At 48.1% G+C, this 22,281-nt stretch overlaps 1 protein-coding gene across 1 annotated transcript in view; it reads left to right on the top strand.

Moving 5' to 3' along the window:
• focad (focadhesin) overlaps positions 1–22,281 on the top strand; it is a 73,957-nt gene that overhangs the window by 21,941 nt on the left and 29,735 nt on the right. The window contains exons 9-21 of the mRNA XM_064343952.1: positions 78–165; positions 830–1,017; positions 2,180–2,440; positions 8,757–8,861; positions 10,148–10,249; positions 11,250–11,377; positions 11,752–11,878; positions 12,848–12,982; positions 14,012–14,062; positions 14,286–14,369; positions 17,772–17,907; positions 20,343–20,531; positions 20,639–20,760. Of these exons, the coding sequence (XP_064200022.1) occupies positions 78–165; positions 830–1,017; positions 2,180–2,440; positions 8,757–8,861; positions 10,148–10,249; positions 11,250–11,377; positions 11,752–11,878; positions 12,848–12,982; positions 14,012–14,062; positions 14,286–14,369; positions 17,772–17,907; positions 20,343–20,531; positions 20,639–20,760 (1,716 nt within the window). The remainder of the gene's footprint in view (positions 1–77; positions 166–829; positions 1,018–2,179; positions 2,441–8,756; positions 8,862–10,147; positions 10,250–11,249; positions 11,378–11,751; positions 11,879–12,847; positions 12,983–14,011; positions 14,063–14,285; positions 14,370–17,771; positions 17,908–20,342; positions 20,532–20,638; positions 20,761–22,281) is intronic.

A 22,281-nucleotide genomic window follows, 5' to 3' on the forward strand; every position in this document is an offset into this window, starting at 1 on the left:
GTGTATGTGCATGTCTGTGTGCGTGCGTGCGTGCGTGTGTGCGTGCGTGTGTGTGCATGTTCCTTTTCTCTCTGCAGGACTTCCCGTCAGAGCAAGTGCTCATGGGAGTGAGCCTGCTTCTGCTGAAGGCCCCGACATCCCAGCAGACCGCGCTATTGGACCTTGGTACGGCCACGCCCACAGCCACGCCTCTTTAGTTCTGCCTTGGGGGCACTTGGGTCTCCACAGAGCAGTGGTGACAAGCCCTGTCCCTGGAGACCTACCCTCCTGTAGGTTTTCACTCCAACCCTAAAAAAAGCTCACCTCGTTCAACAGCTGGAGATCTTATTGAGCTGCTAATTAGTAGAGCCGGATGGGCCAAACTAGGGTTGAAATGAAAACCTGCAGGACGGTAGATCTCCAGGAACAGGGTTGGTTACTGCAGCCGTAACCCCCTCCTCCCCCTGTGGGTGTTGTGTTCTGTTCATTTACTCCAGGGCTTTTTGTCCTGCGGCCAAACATGGCTGCAAGCCCCTTCCATCACAGGGAAGCGAAATATTATGCATGTTTATGTATTTAATATTTACTGAGGTGCATCAGAAAGTGTGACCGTATCTAGGCCTGCACCACTGCAACGTCCACACACCTCCCACCAGTAGCAGCATAAGTAGCAATATCTGCAATTTTTTCAGCCATCTGTGCCATTTACTCCTATGTACAATCACTCTTTCCAGTTCATAAATAGCATGTGGAATCTGTCTGGCATTGATTTTAGAATGAAAAATAAGTGGTTTGTTTTTTTGGAAGATGTAGCTGAATAGTCCTCATTCCCTGCCCCCCCCCCTCCCAGCTGCCAAAGTGGTCTCTTCCGAATCCCCCCCGCCTCTGGCCCCTGTCCTGGTGCTGCCACTGCTGCAGGTGCTGTCCCGCTCGGCGCTAATGGAAGCGCTAACGGACCCCCAGACCCGGGCCCGGAACCAGAACCTGGCCCGCTCTCTCCTGCAGGCGGTGCAGCAACCCGCGGGCGACGCCCGCGAGGTACGGAGACGTGCCGCGCCCTGCCGCGCTGACTGTTACCGTGGTGGCGCACGATGATGTCACAGGACCCTCGTATAGCACTGTCGCTACGTATGGGTGTGGCGTCTTGTTCGAGCGCTTGATCTCGTTACGTTCACACAGTTCGTTTATGAACGGGAGTTTATGAGTCGTATTCTAGAAACTGAACTCGCTACCTGAAAAACTGAGGCAGCGAATTTGAGTGCGGTGAGGTTAGCGTGTGTGTACCAGAACCACCCTGGACCGCTGGTTAAGTGTGGTTGGCACGATGAGGCACGTGGGCACGGTGTGCCATATGCCACCTGACTGTGTGTGTGCCACATGAGAATGCCACATGACTGTGTTTATCGTGTTTAACAGAGGTAATGTTAAATCCATTTATTTAATTCCCTTGCTCATCACTTTTAATGCAAAATGAAACTAAGGAAGGAAAAGGCATAAAATGATAAGGAATGGCATTTGACCCAGATAACTTGACTCAGTAAACATTACATTACAGGCATTTAGCAGACGGCCATCATGGGATTTACATTTCATCAATTTATACAGCTGAATACATTCTGAAGCAATGCAGGTTAGGTACCTTGCTCAAGGGTACAACGGCAATGTCGAACGTATGACCTTCAGCTTATAACACAAAGTTCCTTACCCATTATACCAAACTGCCACCCACAGTAAATATCCATCTGTATAACTGGGTAGTACTCAGGCAAGGCAAAATCCACAGCAAGATCATAATGTAATTCTACTGCTTCTAATAATAATAATAGCTGTTCTGTTGATCATGATGCTTTTTATTGATGTGATTATTTGTGATACAACAGTTTTTAAATGGAATCGAATGTAAAGTATGTATATGAAAATGTATATAAGTATGTAATAACAATGTAAGTATCCTAAAAAAGCATTCATGTTGGCTCACCTTGTCCCTTTTCTGTCCCTGCCTTTCTCTGTCCCCACCCCTCTCTGTCTCTGCCCCTCTGTATCCCCGCCCCTCAATGTCCCCGCCCTTTTGGGCCCTGCCCTTCTGTGGCCCTACCATTTTTCTCTCCCTGCCCCTCTCTGTCCCCACCGCTTTTTTTTGTCCCTGCCTTTCTGTCTCCTCCCCTCTCTGTCTCTACCCCTCTCTGGCCCCGCCCCCCAGGACGGTGTGCAGCTGGCCCTGCCCCTAAGCCCTTGGTACAGCGAACTGCTGGTGGCCACCCACACCCTGCGGAGGGTGAGCCGAGACCCCGCCTCCGCCCGCGATTGGCTCATCTCTGTTCAATCCGCCCTGCCCCTCAGCGACCGTGTCCCAGATCACCTGACGCTCATCCTGGGTCACCTCATCCTCACTGGCCAGGGAGAGGTCTGTAGGCTGGCCCTCAGCACCGCCGCCCTGCTGGCCGAGGCAGACCCTGCACAGGTAGGGCATTGTGGGTAACAGGCACACCTGGGTCAAATGCTTTGTCTCAGTTGCTTTAACCCTTTAAACGCTGGGTTTTCAACGGGGGATCTGTGAATAGATTTGGGAAAATATAGGGGGCGACATAGCTCAGGAGGTAAGAGCGGTTGTCTGGCAGTCGGAGGGGTGCCGGTTCAATCCCCCGCCCCGATCATGTCAAAGTGTCCCTGAGCAAGGCACCAAACCCCTAATTGCTCTGGTGAATGCAAGGCATCAATTGTAAAGCCCTTTGGATAAAAGCGCTATATAAATGCTGTCCATTTACCATATAAAACCATTTTTTAATTTAAAAATTTTTTATTTATAAATGTCCCTTTTTAAGGTATGATGGTGGTCCCCTGGATGCCTTTGAGCCTGGGTGGGGGTCCCTGGATCAGTAAAGGTTGAAAACCCCTGCTTCTGCCACCTATAGAATTTCTGCAGATCATTGCCAGTTTAAAAGAAACCATTCTGTTCCATTTTCACCCGCCTTGAGCACATAGTTGTATGATCGTATGACAGTGCGTTTTGGATTCCTAACATGATCCTTGAGAATTCTAAAGGATCTGCAAGAGTGTTTTTTGAGTTTTCCTGTCATAGGTTAACTGCCAGTGGACTTTTAGTGCTTTAGTGATGTTGTAAATGTCCTTGTTGGTCTGTGAATGCTGTTAGTCAGGTCTGGCGATGCTGTTAGTCAGGTATGGCAATAGTTCTCCTGTTTCTTAAGATGTGAGAGGGCGCAAGTCACTCAGGATAAACAAGAATTTTCAGCCAATTTTTGAACCTGGTCTGGTATTAACAAGCACCCCAGTAGGATGCTAGTGCCGACCTGTAAGATACTTCCGTCTCCTTACAATTAAAGTGGAAACGTTCCAATTTGATGCCTTCTCGTGAATATTAATGATGGCGCTTGATCATGGTCAATACTTTGGTACAAACGGGAACTTCCTGTGGTTACAATGGAGAGAGGAGTGCGGGAGGTCTCGGAAGGGGTGAGGTCATACATGCCGCAAATGAGAATTGGTTCTCAGTTGACCATACCTGGTAAAATAAGAGCAAATGAGAGGAGCATTCGGCAGGCTAATGAGAGCACCTGTAAGTGCAGATCTGGGCTTATTAATAATCTTGGAGGCAGTCTTGCAGACCAGGTACAAGAGCACGGATACTAAAATCTGGCACCCGAATCCAAATCCAGCCCTGGTTTTCTTTTCTCCCAGGTAGTTAACTGAACAGTCAGCACTAGTGATTGGCCAGACTATCTTCACACCTGACTCCCAGGTAAAGGGAGGGTGGAAAGCCAGCCGTTCTCAGCCCTCAAGGGCCACGATTGGGTAACAGGGTGCCGGGCGGGGATCTGCGCTCTGATCGGAGAGGCAGGGAAACAAAGCTCAGAGAATTCCGGGATTTCGGCTGCTTTTATCCGGGAGCGGCGCTTGTCGGAAGTCTGCGCGTTCGGGCATTCCGGGATCGCTAATTTCTCAGGCGCGAGGCGGGGGGGCGTTCTTTCCGAGAAGCCGGACGCGCCGGGAGGCTTTATGGGTAGTGTTTTTTTTTTTTTTTTTCATTTTTATTGTAGCATAAATAAAAAAGGAGATGAGGCCATCAGCAGGGCTTATGAAGTTGTCTCCGGGTGCAGAGGAATGGCCGCCTGCCTTCCGCACGCCCATCGCCCGGGCTTTTTACGAGCACATTCATTTCGGTTATGGCCTCTTCTTAAAATGTATTTATTTTTTAACCTCTCTTGCTCTCTTTCTGCGAGTGCGTGTCTGCGTGTGTGTGTATATGTATATATCACTCCCCCTCTCTCTAACTCCCTCCCTCACTGCTCTCTCTCTCTCATACTTTGTCTCCTCCCTTTGTCCCCCTCCCCTTTACTGTCCCTTTCTATCTTTCTGTCTCTTTCTCTCTCGCTCTCTCCCTCCCCATTTTTCTTTTGCTTTCTCTTCTCCTTTAATCTCTCATTTGCTCCCTCCCACTGTCTCGTATTCGCTCCCTCTCTCCCTTCCTCTATCACTCTCTCTTTCTCCTGCCTTTTGTCTGTCTCACACTCCTGTTTCTCTCTTTCTTGTTCACCCTGTAGCTTTCTCTCTCTCTCTCTTTCACTGTGTGTATGTGCTATGTTTTAGTAGATGAAATAACAGAAAGGCAATATGATGGGAGTGAAAATGGTAAAATAAAAAATGAGGAGTTTTAGCATTTCAGCAGTGGAAATAAACGTGAAAAGCTTTCTCTGTTTTTTGTGTATGTGTTTTTTAAGGGATAATTGTGCTTTATAGAATTGTTACAGCTACAGCTACCTATTTATTTATTTTGGGGTGGGGGGAGTGTTTTTTTTTTGGATGAGAGTGATGGCGAAGGACTAGTGGCTCTCGCTCTCTCTCTTTCTCCCACTCCCTCCCTCCCTCCCTCCCTCCCACCGCCTCTCTCTCTCCTATGGACGATTAGCCATGCAGATGTTGAGGTTGCTAGGCAACGTGCAAGGTGCGGGGAGCGGCGGCGATAAGCGCGTTATGCAAATGAGGCATTATCGCCGGCCGGGCGGCCCTCGGTGCGAGCCGCTCCTCCGCTCCTCCGCTCCTCCGCCCCTCCGCTCCTCCGCTCCTCCGCCCCCTTACTTGCTCCCCGGGCCTCCGGTCGTAGCGCCTCGCTCGCTCTGACTACGGCTCCGCCCTTCCGCGGGCTCTCGCTACCCGCCCCCTGCCCGCCCTCCGCCCTCCCTTCTCGTTTCGCCTGATCCTGTCTCGCTGCCCTCCGCTCTTCGCCATCCGGCTTCCCTCTCCCATCACTCCGAATCTGCGCTATACGCCACCGCCCTCGCTCCTGCGCCCTCGCCTCCGCACCTCGCTCTTCGTTTCGCTCCGCTCCTCCGCTCCTCCGCTCCTCCGCCCCTCCGCTCCTCCGCTCCTCCGCTCCTCCGCTCCTCCGCCCCTCCGCTCCTCCGCTCCTCCGCTCCTCCGCTCCTCCGCTCCTCCGCTCCTCCCATTAAATTTATGGACTTCTCCACGGGCCTCCGGTGCGTAGCGCGCTGCGCTCGTCTGAGCTAGCGGAGCGCCCTGTGGTCTGGCGGGGGGGGGGGGGGGGGGGCAGGGGGGTCATCGCTAAACCCGCCACCCCTGCCCCCCCCACCCCCCATTCTGTTTGGTGATCTTGTGTGGCTGCGCAGCTCAAACGCGGTATTTCGGCAACAAGTGTGAACTTTCCTCTCCAAAATTACTAGCCGGAATTGGAATAGAGCCAACGCAACAACAAAAAAAATGGAGCAAATTGGAGATGAGTGAACATCTGTTTGTTTAGTCTGTTTATGTTTGTCTAAGACTGTCCCAGTCGCCAGTATCCATCTGCTGGATTTTTTACACATTTATTTACTGCTATTTTTCTCTTTTCTCGTTTTCTCTCCTTTCGTCTCACTGCTTCATTTTGTTTTTGTCTTAGGACCCTTCCCTCTTAGAAGCTTCAGCCCTTCATTTCTGTGAATTATATTCGTAAATAAAAATAAAACAGTTGAAATAGGGGGGGAAAAAAGGAAATGTGCGAACGTGTAATGTACAGTGTATCCTATAGATGGACACTGATTGATGAGCGGGGCTGTGGTGACTCAGAAGCGAGTTTAAAGTCCGTGTCAGCACAAAGAAACAGGACTAACACTGTGCAGGAGCAGGAAACTCACTGTGACGTGCCATCTTCAGGCAGTGGGAAAAAAGCCCCGACTGTATCCCATCCAGCCGTTTATCACTGCCACATGCGCGTAATGGCTTTTTTTACTGTCAAGGAATAAACCAGTAAATATGTGCATCAATAAACAAGTAATAAAATATTTATGATGCCATTCACTCCGGGTGAGGTAATTATTTTGTTAATCTGGCTTGCGGCGGAGAGGTTTGTTGCGCCCCGCGCGGCTTGCCGTTTTTTTTGCCGGACCGGTCGGGCCGCGTTTGCGGGAAATGTTATTTGGCGGCCGTGGCGGTTCTGCGCGCGTTCCTCGCGCTCGCAGACCGCTAGAGCGGGATGAGCTCCGTTCCTTGAGCTGAGAGGCGAGCGGCGAGGTCCTGCAGCTTCCTCCTGGAGCTGGAGGGTCTGCCGCTCTCGGGCTTGGCCGTTTCCTGTCTCCACGATTCTGGTCATCGTCGGACAGGAAGTTTCTTGGCCGGTCACTATTAAAATTTGGCACTGGGGTTTAATAATTAATGTAAAAAAAATATTTGTCCAAGAGCACTGTGTTTGACAGCTATGCGGTTAACGCGTTCCAGGGGAAATTTCAGGTGGGGTAGTTGCAGTTTTGACCAGCCTGTTCACCTGTCAGTTAATGTACACTTTGCTTGGATCGTTGTAGCCTAGCCTAACACCCTGGGCTGTAATCTGGCCAACCTGTGTGGTTATGTGCTCTGATGCGGTTCCCCATAACCCCCTATTACCGCTTAGCCTGATTTTTACTGCTGCCGCCATGTCTGCCATTAGAGCGTGGGCTCGCCCTATTGGCCGAGCTCATCTTGAGATGGTACACTTATCTGTTACAGAATGGTAGTTTGCCAGAGGAAAGCGGTCACGCTTTGTGCTATTGTGCCTACAGGTTTTTGTGGTTTACTTTCAACCAGCAACTCATTTAGGCCTTGGAAATCTAAAGTGTGTGGAGCCTTTAGACAACCAGTGCCTGAAATGAAGTCCTTAAGTGCTGACGGACAAAAACAGAAGACGCTGCAGCTTTAGGGTTAAGGTTCAGGATAATGCTAACCCTAACCCTAACCCTAACCCTAACCCTAACCTGGGAGTGTGAGGTCTGTGGCATAACAGTCTGTGCATCCCTGGCTGTGGTGGCTGCTTTGTTGGGTGGGTGTATTCAGAGCGCCTTCCCTGTGGTGAGCCCATCTATAGCAGTGGTCTCCGGTGCAGTGACCTGCCCGGTAACCTGGAAATAAACCGTGACCCCTCCAGGGCCGTCTGGGTCCGGGACACCCCCCCCCCTCCCCCCAGGGTCACGTGCAATTGGCTGCAGTGTCGCTCAGGGCAGCGGGAGGGCCAATTGGGGCCATCCGGCCGTCGGACCTGTCTGCGCCAGACGCCCCGCGGCGTTTGCGTGGACGGGCCGGCGGACTGCAGAGAGAGAGGATGTTGGGGGCGGGGCTGCGGACTCGTGTGCGCTGTCGGCCGCTGGACATACGCTTGCGATGTCCTTCACTCCGGACTAAACCGTATGAATGAGCGTACCGATATGACCAACGTCCAACGTTAGGTTGAATTATAACATCATTTTCCCCCCATAAATATGGAGTACTGTGCAGTAAAGAAAAACTCATGCAGTCAGTGTATGGATGTGCTGGGCAGAGCAAGGTAGCAGTGGAATATAATGGTTTAAGAGCTGGGTTTGTAGCTCTGAGGTTGCAGGTTTGTTCTCGGGTGATGCAGTGCTGTTGTGCCCTTGAGCAAGGTACTTAAAGGGGCAGTTCACCCAGAGTACTGTCTATCCATCCAGATTGTGTTGCTGAGATTTGACAAGTTTTCTAGATGCCGCTCCCCTTGTTACAACGGATCCCTATGGACCCATAATTCTGTGGAGCTCAATGTGCTGAAAATTTACATGAGGAAAAACTCTACAAAAATGTCTCTCTCCAATTATAATGCCAACGAGCTTAAATTTGTGCATGGTTTCATCGAGAACTACTTCTACGGGACGTTTGCCAATTGTGTATTTCCAGGCGAAGTCTCATGCAGGTGATCAAGTATGAAACTTGAGTTTTGGTCACGTTCACAGAACGCTTTGTTCTGCAACGTAAATTTCACCTGTTAATATTTCAATCGTGAACTTCAAAGCTGTTATGTGCTTTAATGAAGCAAGTTGCTAACAAGTTGCTGTATTGAAACGACAACAAATGATTGCATTTTGCAGAAGTCACATTAGCGTCACACTAGTCCACCTGCACAAGATTTTGAATATACACAGTTGGTGTACTTGGCTTATCATGGTGAACTGCATCTAGAAAACCCATCAAATCTCAGTGAAACTATCTGGATGAATAGTGGGTAAGCGAAAACATTCTTTAAATTTTTGGGTGAACTGCCCCTTTAACCTGAATTGCTTCTGTATATATCCAGCTGTATGTGAGTAATGCAAGCTGTGTATGCTTATTAGGATGTAATGTGCATTTGTTTTTGTTACTATCAAATAAAACAGAAATAAATTGTTTTGGGAAGGGAGGGTTGGGGGGTGGTAGTTTCCCGCACAGCAGAGGCTGGTGGCTGGCTATGATGAGCAGGGCGACGCCCAGTTCTTCACCACCGCCCACTTCCTGTCTCTCCCTGGCAGGTTCCCGCTCTTCTTCCTGTCCTGATGTTTAAGTTGGGGAGAATCGCTGACCCAGACCTGTCCCACGCTCTGCTCTACAGTCTGCCCAACCTGGCAACCCACAAGGTGCTGCTCGTCCCCCCCACCCACCCATCTGCTCGCCTTCTGCAACACAAACATGGCTCTCTCTCTCTCTCTCTCTCTCCCCCTCCCTCTCCCTTCTCTCTCTCCCTCCCTCTCTCCTCTCTGTCCTCTGTCCTCTCTCTAATGGGGCTTAACTAAGTTTCCTGGACAGAGAGGGTGGATTGCTGCTGAAGTGGAATGGGTTTTCACACTGGTGCCAGTAGGCATTAGATTAAGCCTCAGCCCTTTCAGAGCCACTAATAGGGGAAGTGACAGGGATTTCCCCCATATTTTCAAAATAAAGACCGCATATATAGTATATCAAAATATAAGCATAGTTATTCCTCCGCACATTTAATTTAAATTCTAATATAATTACTGACATTACATTATATTAACAGTTTTATGTAGCTCTTCAGCAAATGTTATTCCTGGCAAATTCAGGGGTTTGATACAGAAACGAGAGAGCTGGGTTGAAAAATGGACGTGCTCGTTAATCCGTTTGAAGGAGCGTACTGTACTCTCATCATCTGCTGTGCGTGCATGTGTGTGTGTGTTCGGGAGTGTATGTGTCTGTGTGTGTATGCATCAGTGGTCGCGACAGCCCATGGAATTCTGCGTCTGTGGAACGCAGAGCATGTCAAAATCAGCATTTTACACTAATTACTATGCGTTATGATAAAAATAGCTTTTTGCCACGATATGCCAAGTCACAATAAGAGCACAATTCACTTCTGTCGTTCATAGCCATCATGACAGAAGCAAGATGAAATAAGCTACAAATAATATTTTGGTGTTTTGATCAAAACTAACAGGCTTAGGCTCAAAACACATTTATAATAGAAAATGTGATTTGTATTAATTTATTGCATGTTGTGCAAGCTACAGTGGTATAGGCATAAATCATTTTTGAGCCAGCTTATGAGGAAGTGGGCAGGCCGACTAGGTAGGTTTTTTCGAAATGCATGTTAGGTAATTATCTAATTATTGACTTCATTCAAATTAAACGCTTTCTCTTTGAATCGCGCAATGCTCCCATCAGCTGTGTAAATATTCAACAAACGACACAAATGTCAGATCAATATCTGCATTTATAGAATGCAGTGCATATTTTTTTTCCTGCGTTTGGCTCTTCTTACCTGCATAAAAAAACTCCTGAAGTATCCAGCGCTAATGTGACCTCTGTGTGCGTGTGTGTGTGTGTGTGTGCGCGCGTGCACGCGCGTGTGCGTTTCTGCGTGTGTGTGCGCGCGTGTCTTTCGCTCAGTAAGGCTGTTCTTCTCTCTCAGTTCTGTGTTCCCCAGGTCCTGCAGGTGCTCCAGGTGTTGGGCAGCAGTCCTAAAATGAGGGCCGTGGGGCTTCGCCTCATGACCTCGCTCTGGGTCAAACAGGTGGGCCTGTCTGGAGATCAACGTAGCGTTCTCTGTACAATTACAGTTTTTTTTTTTTTTAGCACGTTGGATCCTGAACTTTATGAGCTGGAAACATTCTATGATCCACCCGCTCTTAAAATATAGTCAGTTATGTTTAAATATGGAATTAACATGTTTTTTTTTAACATATCGTAAAAACTACATGTACACTATAACTAATAAAGGGCATGTAACTTGAGCAGTCACTGGTACTCAACAAGGTGGAAGAAGCAACACTAAAGTGGCTATATACAGCAGGTGCCAGTGCAGCTGGAGCTTGGTTAATCCTCGTTGGCGCTCGGAGAAGGGAAGAGCGCTTTCGTTTATCGTTATTTGGCTGAAATGGCGGCCGCTCAAGGCTTTGCTTTGGCCTTGGTGTTGAGGGTCGGGCTCGCACCATAGAGTGGCGAGGAACTCCGTCTTATGTTGGTGTGGTAGAGTAAACGATGAATGTCTGAGGGAACTGAGAGAGGACCCGTCACACACACACATGCATACAAGCAAGCACACACGCACGCGCACTCACACACAAGCTGTGTAAGACGCCATTGGCAGTATGTGTTCCTCATTTATATTTTCATTTTTCATTAATTATAGACTCTCAGATGAACCTTGTCTGGACATCCTTGATGATTCTGTGATCATAGCAATTGTTAAATATTTATGAAATAGTACTAATAATGAAATAATGGCATATTGTACTGAGCATAATAAGACCATTCAAACAGACTCCCATTGGCTAAATGTCATAGTAACCAATCCATTTGTCCATGTGTTTAGGGTGTGACCACGTATTTGACTGTGTACATTCACAAGCCCATATGTGAAATGATTCCCATTGGATTTAATACTGTAGTGACTGTGTGTTTGACCACGTTTGGACCTTGTATGTTCATCAGGACTGTTACGTTGGGCTTAATGCAGTAGTGACTAGGTTTCGACTGTGTTTGACCGCATTTTGACCGCCCATGTTCTGCAGGACCGCGTGTACCCAGAGCTCCAGAAGCTGATGGCACAGGTTGAGAAGGGATCCCTGGTGGGGAAGGAGGAACAGTGGGAGCAGATCCTGGCCCGAGCTGCCTGCATCTGGGACATCTGCAAGGAGAGGTCTGCCCTCTAGCCAATCACAGCCCTCAAATCAGAGTCACCCTATCAGAGCCCTCCCCAGACAGCCTGAGCCCTCCAATCAGAGTCCTCCAATCAAACTTCTTTTGTCACTGCTATTTTCCATCATTTTTGAGGCCATCTAAGTTTTAATAATCAAAAGTGGAATTGTTAGAATTTAGCCAAGCTTTCCCAAAACCTGTCCTTGATTGTCTATCTGCTGTTACTTGACTGCGTGCTTCTTAGTGTGATTATATGAAAAAGATTTTTTTCCATTTTTGGGAATAGTTAAGGAACTGAGATAGGGCCCGTTTTAGCACGGTTCCAGATCGTTGTGAGGTGCAGGGGGCATCATTCAGGGTCCTCTCCTCTCGCAGGCCGTACCAACATGGAGCCGACATGCTGGCGGCCATCACAGACACTCTGTCCCAGTGTACCAAGCAGGATCAGGCCACGCCCTCTGCCCTGGCTCTCCGGGGTCTTCAGGAGCTGTGTCGGGCCGAGGTGAGACCCCAACAACCCCGCAAAAACACCCCCCACCCCCCCATCCCTCTTGGATCTCGCTCAGTTCGGCCTGAGGAAACATCAGCAGATCCCGGAGCCGTCCACCATCTCAAATACTCCACGCTGTCAGGGCAACCCCTAACATGGAAGAACAGATGTTGTGATATACAGAACAGAAGTATAAATAGGATAATGAGTACAAATGAGTGCAAATGAAAGGAAAATGCGGGTTATATAATAGCCTTTGCCTGAGCTCATTTAGAGCACTGTTTCCAGTTGCGGTAAGCACGCAATTAGAAAGGGGTTAGACGCTCTTGGACAAAGTACAAAGGAGGGCCAGCTCATTAGATTCTGGATTCTGCTATCACACTTTAAAGGTTACGAAGGGAAATGTAAGAAACGTAATCCGTTAATACTCAGCCCAGAAAGGCTGAGGGTGGATTTGATTGAGGTTTTATTTATTTTTTTAAGGGATTAATGAAGTAGATTAATGAACATTGAATTCTGCCAACAGAACAAGAGGCTCTTGGGAGAGATTGGTTTAAGATAAGTTCAGCCAATATCAGGAAGTTTGTTTAGTTTTTTTTTTAGACAGAGGGCTGCTAATTGGTGAAACAGCTTGCTGGGTCATGTAATAGAGTTAAAGACTCTTAGGGTGTTAAGACCTGGCTTGGCACAGTAGATCCTCCATTGAATTCTTGGGTTTATATATTCTTTAGTTTGCCCTCACTTATCAGTAGTTCCATTGCAACTTCCAGAATTCAGCCCAATAACGTTTGCTCTTGTGGCTGGTAGACTTGGTGTCATGGTTTCTGTCCAGGGGGACTGTGATTAAGATGATCCGTCCTAATGTGGTGGGGTCATTAAGGAGCTTGTTGAGGTGGATTGTCTTCATGAAGGTGTTCGTTCCTGGTGGATGGGTGGTTGTTTGGGTGGCAGCCTCTGATTGGTCGTTCTCCTTGGTTACAGGTGGTGGACATCCGCTCCACTTGGGGCGCTCTCTCCCCCAGGCTGAGCTGTGACTCCAGGCCCCTGGTCATCGCTGCCGTGTGCGAGCTCCTGGCCCTGGTGCCCCAGCTGACGGTGAAGACTGAAGAATATGAGGTAATATCTGGAGTGGGTGGGGGTCACTAAGAGAGTAAAAATTGATTTAGAAGTCTCAGAATGGCTCTCTCTGGAAGCAAGAGAAATGGGTTTCAGGTTGGAGAAAAAACGAGGATAATTTGCCCCAAAAAAGGGGGGGGGGGGGGTTAAAGGTCGTTCTGAATTAATCCAACTGGCAGATCATCCTAAATCCAAGACACTCCAAGTGGACGAGCGGCTGTCAGAATGACCTTAATACGGTCAAGACTAGAACTTCCAAGTCGTGGCTAATGAGGTCATCGTCACAACTGGTTGGTTATGGGTCAGCGACTGGCCAGTGACCTTTGCCCCCTCATTCTGGCAAATTATCAGGTTTTTCAGTTGATATTTGGGTCTCATTTCTATAGTTCCTTTCACCTCATTCAGGCCTCTTAGCACTTCATTATGATGGGGTTATTGCTCATTTTTACACTTGTAACCAACATTAAATAGTTGGTTTTGAGACTATGATTCTGCATAATCTGTGCGTGCTTTAATTACTATTCTGTTAAATTATCTATTTATTTATTGACAATTTTGAGTTATAAATGGAGATTTATGACAACTTATGAAGTATAAAATATTGGTATTCCATAAAATCAACACCAGTTATTGAATTAATTGGATTGCTGCTTTTTTGCATTTCACTTCAGCTACCGCAAATGTCTGGCCGTCGCCATGGTGATCGCCATGGCAGCCATTTTGTGCCAGAACCCTCGGCTGAGGCTGGCAGAGGGAAGGGTTTATTTATCCAGCTAATCAGGGAGTTTACATGCCTGGATTGGGAATTTGGCTGGTATACCCAAGCCTGCCAGACTCATGAAACTAAAATACTATGGACACCTATTTCTTACAAGGAGTGTAGGTAGCAGATTCTGTTGCATCTCAGGTGTGTAGTTACCTGTTTAAGTGGGGAACAGCACTGACCCAGGATGCCTCTTGTTTTATTTATGTATTTTTAAATTTATTTTCACACATTGCATCATGGTTGTTTGGGTTTTTTCTCCGCAGAAATTCAAAGAGCAGGTCGTCAGCACTCTGTGGAGTTACGCTCTCAGTAAGGTCAGTGTTTTTCTACATCCTTCCATTTCTGCATTGCTGAGTGATGCTAATGCTAACGATCACGTGATCACTCTTATTAATTCTTCACATTGTTAAAGAGAAAATGGCTGCATGGTGCACACTTTAGCTGAGCCCTAAATGAAACTGCTCTGTAGATTTCACGCTCGTTAGGGGGGGCTTTGGGGCTCTCGTGGGTGCGATTTTTCAGCTTCTTGTTTTTTAGGACTCTGAAGTGGCGCGCTGTGGATTCAAGGCACTTTCTGAGTTCCCGGAGTCTGTCCACACCATCCTACACCTCCCAGAGCAGGTCAGCACTCCTTTTTACGCTCGCAAAACCTATGCAGCAGCACAACATCACCTTAATGCTCTCACAACGCATCTGCAACGTCACCATTACTCTCTCACAACGCATATGCAACGCCATAGTAATGTACCCTTTTTACGCTGTCACAACATAACAACACCACAGCAACGTTACCTTTACTCTGTAACACCGTATACGCAACGCCACAGCAACGATGCCTTTGCACTCTCACATGACTACAAAACTGCAGCAATGTTGACTCCTGGTTACTTTTGAAGGGCCGTTCACCATTAAATGTGGAGATGACCTTTCCACCTGTCCACATTAAATAACATTGCCTAATCACAATAAATAGAGTCACAAAAAATGCTAATTAAAAAAATTTTTCTCAGTCACTATGAATGTTAACAGGTTGAATATGTACTCATATTTCAGTCAATATTTTAACGGGCCTTCTGAACTTGTAAAAGAGCAGTTTGCCGATGGTGATTTTAATTCTCATCAGCACTGTAATCTCATTTTAAGCCTGATTTTTACATTTGTGGGGCCGGCATTTTGAGACGATCCCTTAGGGGCCATTCACAGGCACCATTTATAAGGCCACCAGGGCTTAATAATCGTAAGTATAGGATGTGGATGCATGCATTACCTGCCAAACTCTCCTTTGTTGCCGTAGTTACAATTGGAGGGTTTGAGGTTTGTTTATGGGCATTGTGAGTAATGTCCTTGAGGAGGGTGGCGACGAAGGTCAATTAGCGCATTAGGTTCCAGAGCAGCCCCTTAGCCGCCTGGTCCCGGATGTGAGTGGCAGCCCCTTGGCCCGTCAGGAGACAAAGTGACTGGCGTCGTCCTGTAATTAAAAGCGCAGCTTGACTTCTTCATATGCTCTGCCTGGCTTTCAGCCTCATTCACACACAATAGGAGGTCACACTGGAGAACATGTGGTTTAGCTTGCCACAGCAATGGATTTGTGTTTCAAATCCATATGCATGCATATATAAGTGTATGTGTGTGTGCATGCGTGTGTGTTTGTTTGTGTGTGTATGTGTCTGTATGACTGTGCGTGTGTGTATGTGTTGTATGTGTGTTGGTTTTGTGTGTGTGTGCATATGTTGTGTGTGTGTGTGTATATGTGTTGTGTGTGTGTGTGTGCATGCGTGCGCACATTTGTGTTTTTTTCCTTCTCCCTAATTCCCCAGGGTGCATTTAGTTCTGGCTCTGTCAGCATGGCGACACACAGGAGATAAGTGTGCTCCGCATGCAGGCTGGAGATGGTCTGGAAATGACACTGAGTGCCATGGAGAGCCGCGTCAGGCTGAAATTGCTCTGTGCCTTCAGTGCAACCGGAGAGGAAAGGCTGCCGAATAGATTCTTCCGTGAGACAAGGTGGAATGCCGAAGAGGCACTTCATTCTGCGCGCGGAGATAGCGGCAGATAGCTCGCAGCGTACATGCGAACAGCAGCAGGAATCCTGCGGCTTGTGGTCGGCTAACACGGCTAACGTAGCACTGCTAATCGTCCTGAGCAAATCGTTTTTTCTCTCGTTAACGCATCGCTTGCATGGCCGTTAATACAGCTTCTGTTCATTAATACGCAGCCACGATAGCTTTCGTATGGCCATGTAATCTGTGAGTTGATGCAGGTTGTGTTAGTACCGCTGTGTATATTGTGAGTTAACGCAGGTTGTGTTAGTACCGCTGTGTATATTGTGAGTTAACGCAGGTTGTGTTAGTACTGTGATGTAAATCCAGTTCATGCAGGTTGCATTAATGCAGTAGAAGTTATTCGAAATTAAAAAAAAATATTGAACAGGATTAAACTCCTTGAGATCTCACTTTTGAGTGGACCCTATGATTCCTTGTAGTGTGCCAGGTTGTGTTAATGTCATTGTATATATTGAGAGCTGGTTTGGGTGTTTTTCATGGCTAACTCTTCTTAGAAGCATGACTTTGACTGTACAGATTGATTTTTGGGCACAACCTGTCGCCAGAGCGCCTCACATTCTTCCAGTGTAGATGGAGAGCTTCTCCGTACTCCCTTGAAATCTGTGTTGGAAACGTGCACGTACGAGCACATTTTGTGACATCACAAATATGTTGAACCTATCTTGGTCCACAATGCAAAGATATGCAAATTACAGGAGAGCAGTGTGGCACTGAAACCTTAGCACGCAGAATCCTGACTAGTTAGATCGGAGGTGTCAAACTCCAGGCCTGGAGGGCCGCAGTGTCCGCTGATTTTTGGGGTTGTTCTCGGAACACGTGTTTCATTTAAGTCATTGATTGGCTAAGGAATCCACACATCTTGTTCTCAAGGCCTTAATTGACAGCTGATTGAAAGGAAAAGCCAAAGACCCGCAGACACCACGGCCCCCTTGGGATTCAGTTTGACACCCCTGATGGTAAAAAAAAATGTTGTTGAAACATATAAGTTTGTACAACGCCGTGTCTGAGACTCCACCAAACCAGTGACGGCCATTATCTCCAAATGGAGAACTCTTGGAACAGTGCTGAATCTTCCCAGAAGTGGCAGAACATTAACTCCTTGCTGGTATAGAACATTAGCTCACATTAAGCTAATGTTAGAAAGCCATGTGGGTGTCTGGCCAGCTCACAGCTCTCCATCCATCCTTTATTTAACCAGCAGTATTACTAACATAAGTTTGGGCTTTCCTTTCCCTCACAAACTGCCTGAGTGGACGACCCTGTTCCTTCATCATGCTCTGTTTATTGCTGCTGATTCTGAACCTGTTTTTTGAATGCATCAAAGATGGTGTACTGCCTGAAATTAACACCACCTATCAGCAGGTGTTTAATCATATCCGACGTTTTACAAACTTTGCCGGTTATTATTGCTTGAAATTTCGAGCCGTGGGCATGTTGTCCTCATCCGCCTTTATTGAAGTGTAGCCATATTTATGGTCGTTTCAGTTTGCTTGCCTCGACGCTGAGCCGAGGTCGCCTACGTCACCACGAACTTACACGTGGCGACATAGCTCAGGAGGTAATAGCGGTTGTCTGGCAGTCGGAGGGTTGCCGGTTCAATCCCCCGCCCCGTGTCAAAGTGTCCCTGAGCAAGACACCTAACCCCTCATTGCTCCCAACGAGCTGATTGGTAGCCTTTCACCGTTGATGTGTGAATGAGAGGCATCAATTGTACAGCGCTTTGGATAAAAGCGCTATATAAATGCAATCCATTTACCATTTACACGTACCCATAACAGACGCAAACGCTGTCAGGATTTCTTATTTCATTAACATCATTCTAAATTGGCACCAAATTCATAGGAGGAATCGATAAGGGGAACATCTTTCCACCCGTTCGGTTCTTGCAGTTTTGGAACCGGTTCCTCCTGTTCCGGTTCCGACGGTTCCCAACGCTGCTTCTGTGTTGTGTCTGCAACAGGCTCGGCCACCGCCGAAAGCCCCTGAGGAAGAGGAGGAGCAGACAACAGAGCCAGTGGAGAAGGAGGAAGATCTGTCCATTCCAGGCTCCTCCTACATCAAGCTCCTGGTCCTCACGCCCTCTGCTGTCCTGCCAGGTACGACCAGTGTGTGTCTACAAGACATTAGCGACAACGTCGCCGTTAGCGACCACGCCGCCATAGAGCCCCTCCCACTGCATTCGTGTGTGTTTGTTCATCTATGTAGCTGAGGCACTTATCCAGAACAGCTGTAGTTTTAAGTCTATCACTGATTTACTCCACTGAATTAATTGTTTTGTGGAGCTGAGGCATTCTGTATGGGCTGTGATTGAGGAATGTGAGTGTTTCAATCGCCTCCTACCTTTTTGGTCACAGTGATAAACTAGTGCGGAAGGGCCATCAGCCACATGTCACCATTCCCGACTATAGTGCTTGTTGCCTACAGACTAGATTGTCTAAAGTTCTAGTGATTAATCAGAGACATGTCAGTTTCTCGAAAGGTAATGTCAAACTAATCTACTGAAATCAAAGTGTCAAACGAAGTAACTAATTTCCTTGATTATCTGAGGGTAGGCGTAGTTCGTAGTATTGGAGATGAGGTTGGTTAGGTTCATGAATTACTCAGATCTCTGCATCGTAGGTAATCTTACTCAATCTACTGCGTCAAACGCACACACACACACGTGCACACACGTACACTGACACACTCACTCTTCAGTTGAGTGTTAGTAATTTGCGAACTCTTGCAGAATACAGTTATATTTCTATGTGGTCAAAATGTGTCCTTTCAGACAGTCACTCATGAGCGAAAGCCATCCCAGAAACCTGGGGGGGGGGTGGTTTTTTGGGAGCCCCTCGTGACAATCTTAAAGGTGTCTGCTTCGTGATTTTTTGTCAGCTGAAACCATACACTGCTGGGCAGTTGACGTTCATAAATCAAAAAGAGTCTCCACGCTTGGAGACAGTTGCTATGCTCTTCTGCCTGAACGTTCTCATTGGTCAGGCTCTGCTCTGGAAGGGAAAATGAAAGGCAAAAGATTTCCTTTGTGTAGTTTTAATGTAGCCTATAATGTTACTAAAAACGCAGAAAAACGTTAGTGAAACTGACATTCAGAGTCCTTTTGGTAGAGATCTATGTCCCTTCAAGCTCTGGGCATCTCTTCTCCTCTGCCAAAGAGAAAATGGCTTTTCTGTGTGATCCTGAACAGTTACGAGTGTCGTAAAGCTGTCAATCTGCGAGCCACTTTACTCCTACCATGCCCCCCCCCCTTCATTGCTGACTAACCCCCCCCCCACATCCCCTGCAGAAAATTCCAGAAATGTTCTGCATTGATCCCCATTGATCCCCACTGTTGCAGTGCTGTAATTGGTTACATATTTCATTTGCCGCTTCCCACATCTCGCTTTTTTCAGATCTGAAAGGCTTTTAGATTGTAATTTGCTGTTTTTCCAAATATTCTTGTTGACAGGTCAGTTGATGATTTTGGGGGTTGTGTTTCAGTGCCTTCAGTGTCTGGGTCGGGTGTAAGTGCAGTGAACTCGCCCCAGACGTGTCCCGTGGGCTGAATGTTAAGAAGATTGGGGTGAGCGGGCACTTTGGGTAGTGGATGGGGCTTTGAGTGTCATGGGTGAACCGTGACCGATCCTCCCCACCCCCCCGCCCCAAGCCAGGCTTTTCAGTGCAGTAGTAATGCCGCACAAAGTGCCCGCTCACCCCTATCTTCCACCGAAATCCACACCCCCCCCACCCAAAATCGCTGCCCCTGCCACACCTCGTCCGTCGCACCCCAACTTTGAACTTGTAGACATCTGCTGCTGTTCTTGTGTTTGTCTGTTTGTGTTTGCACGTGTGTGTGTGTGTGTGTGTGTGTGTGTAAGAGTGCACGCGCGTGTGTGTGTGTGTAAGAGTGCTTGTGTATGTGTGCGTGTGTGTAAGAGTGTGTGTACGTGTGTGTAAGAGTGCTTGTGTATGTGTGGATGTGTGTAAGAGTGTGTGTGTATGTGTGCGTATGTGTAAGAGTGTGTGTGTGCGTGTGTGTAAGAGTGCTTGTGTATGTGTGGATGTGTGTAAGAGTGTGTGTGTATGTGTGCGTGTATGTAAGAGTGTGTGTGTAAGAGTGCTTGCGTGTGCTAGCCTGCTTTCCTGAGAATGGGTGACTCACTGGCAGATGCAGATCACAGCTGTATCTGTAGAGGGATCGGCTGCACAGTTCAGCTCTGTATATTAATGTGTCTCAGAGTCCACCCGCTTCCCTTCGCTTAGTGTCAATAATGGTTTAACATGGGGAGTCGGTGCTTTGTGTAGATTTGCCTCTCCACAGCATTATTAGCAGCCTAATTTGCCGCCCTTGTTGGTCATCGCTGGTTGTCAGTGACCCCCGTCCCCCCTTTTGAATGTAACTACAACATTTCTCCAGAGCGGTTAGCTTCATTAGCATCAGGCGGCGTGTGTCGGTCGTCACGGTAGCCAGTTTGTTTGCTTATGTAGGGGTGAATAACCAAAGCAGTGGGTGTGACTGGTCTCTGGAACCCCCCCCCCCCGGCTTACGCAGGTTTGGAGGGGTTCCTGACGTCGCTGGTGAGGCAGGAGATGGTGGACATGCCCCGCGGGGTGTACCACTCCGCCCTCAGAGGGGGGAGCCTGCGCTCGGACCAGGGCAAGACGGTGGCCGGCATCCCGGGGTTCATGCTGAAGGCCTACGAGAAGAACAGACAGCCTGGCCTCAAACCTGGCTTGGCGGGTGAGTCCAAAGCTCCCAGGGAGGGGGGGGGGAGGGCTAAACTGGGGAGAGAAATGTGGTGGGGGGTGTTTTAGAGAGGAAAAGACTGATCTCCCTGTGCGTTTCAGCCGGCTTGTTGCTGTGTTACGACCTGCCTGTCCAGACGGACAGAGAGGGGCACCCCATCACGCGTTTCCTGGTCAGCCGCGGACGCAGCTACCAACAAATGCTAGCGGCCCTGATACACGAGGTAACTGTACCCCAAAACCTGCCCTCTACAACCCCCTACCAATCAGCTACCAGCCCTGATACAGGAGGTACCTGTACCCCAAAATCTGCCCTCTACAACCCCCTACCAATCAGCTACCATCCCTGATACACAAGGTACCTGTACCCCAAAACCTGACAGCTAATCACCACTCTCCACCAGCTAGGGTCTACACTGGTAGGGGGTCAGTTACTAATGGAGAAATTTTGGGTTAATTTCCTCTGACTTCTACCAGCCGTTTGTGTAAATAATATTTTATTTACACACTACACCTAATGCTAAACCCCATGCATGATTTTGGTGAAAATAATTATTTGAGGTTCTTTTCCAAAATTTACCTCCAAAATCGTTCTGTTGTGTTTTTTTGCATTACATCAACCTCATTTGTTTTTGTTCTTCGCACGCTCGACCTGCAGGATGGGAGCAAAATGCTTGCGAATGCGTCCCCTGAGGTACCCACAATGCATTGCCTGACAGTGACATGTCACAGGCACTCCAGAGAAAGGAGAGAGAGAGAGAGAGGCATGAGGGCAGTTTGTAGTTTTATCTGGCTCATGAAGTCATTTCATTGGCTTACTTAATCCTCTTCGTTCCCTGTGGAACATAAGGCTGTGACTATCTGCTTCCTATGTAGCATTTGTCGTAGTTTCTTTAGCAAGATGGCGTTTTACGGGGTGGAGTTGTTAGCCCCACTCCCTAACCCCCAACCTGGAGGGCCAGGTGCTGTTTTTCGTCTGGCCTCCACCCTGAGACCTTCCCGGCTTGGTTGGACCTGCTGGGGGTATGACCCCCGCCGGCATAGCCTTCAGAGTCACGGAGGCACACAAGCCTCCCCACCACGGCAAGGTAGCAGCACATTTCTGTGAGCAATTGGGGAAAATAAATAGAGTTCTGTGCCAGTTCGACCTGAATTCAGCATGCGTTCACCCTACAAAGCCAGCAACGCTTTGCTCCCATATTACCACATCTTGCTTTATATATGTGCAATGGACATTATTTTGCAGACAGTGAATGATAAGTGTGGTATGCGTTCTGGTGCCGATTTCTCCTAAACGGCGGTGGAATTTTTAGGTGTTTTTTTCGGCCGTGTTGACGGAGAGAGGTGAGATGGCGGGTTCTTGGGTATTTTTGCGCGGGACATACGGTGAGGACAGGAGAGAAACGGGCACAGTCCTCCGCAGCCAGCAGTGTTTGGGAATGTTCCAGAAGCCCAGGCCTTTGTCTGTGTGCATCAGCCAGCTGTGGGCCCCGAGGAGCCATCCAATCAGCCGCCTGGGTTAATGTCACGTGACCCTGCTTCTCTGGAGGTCTGGGCATGTAGTGTGTGTGTGTGTGTGTGTGTGTTGGCGGGGGGGTGTGGGTAGTGATAGCTGGAATCAAGGACACCCTCCTCACGTGTGGCACTGCTCAATGCCGAGCACCGGAGCCTTGATCCGCAGTGTCCTTGGCTTTGGGTCCGGGAGGTGGGCATCGCCACCTGGTGGCTGCTAATAGCCATTCAGC

This window comes from Anguilla rostrata, chromosome 7 (genome assembly GCF_018555375.3).
Source record: "Anguilla rostrata isolate EN2019 chromosome 7, ASM1855537v3, whole genome shotgun sequence".
NCBI lineage: Eukaryota > Metazoa > Chordata > Actinopteri > Anguilliformes > Anguillidae > Anguilla > Anguilla rostrata.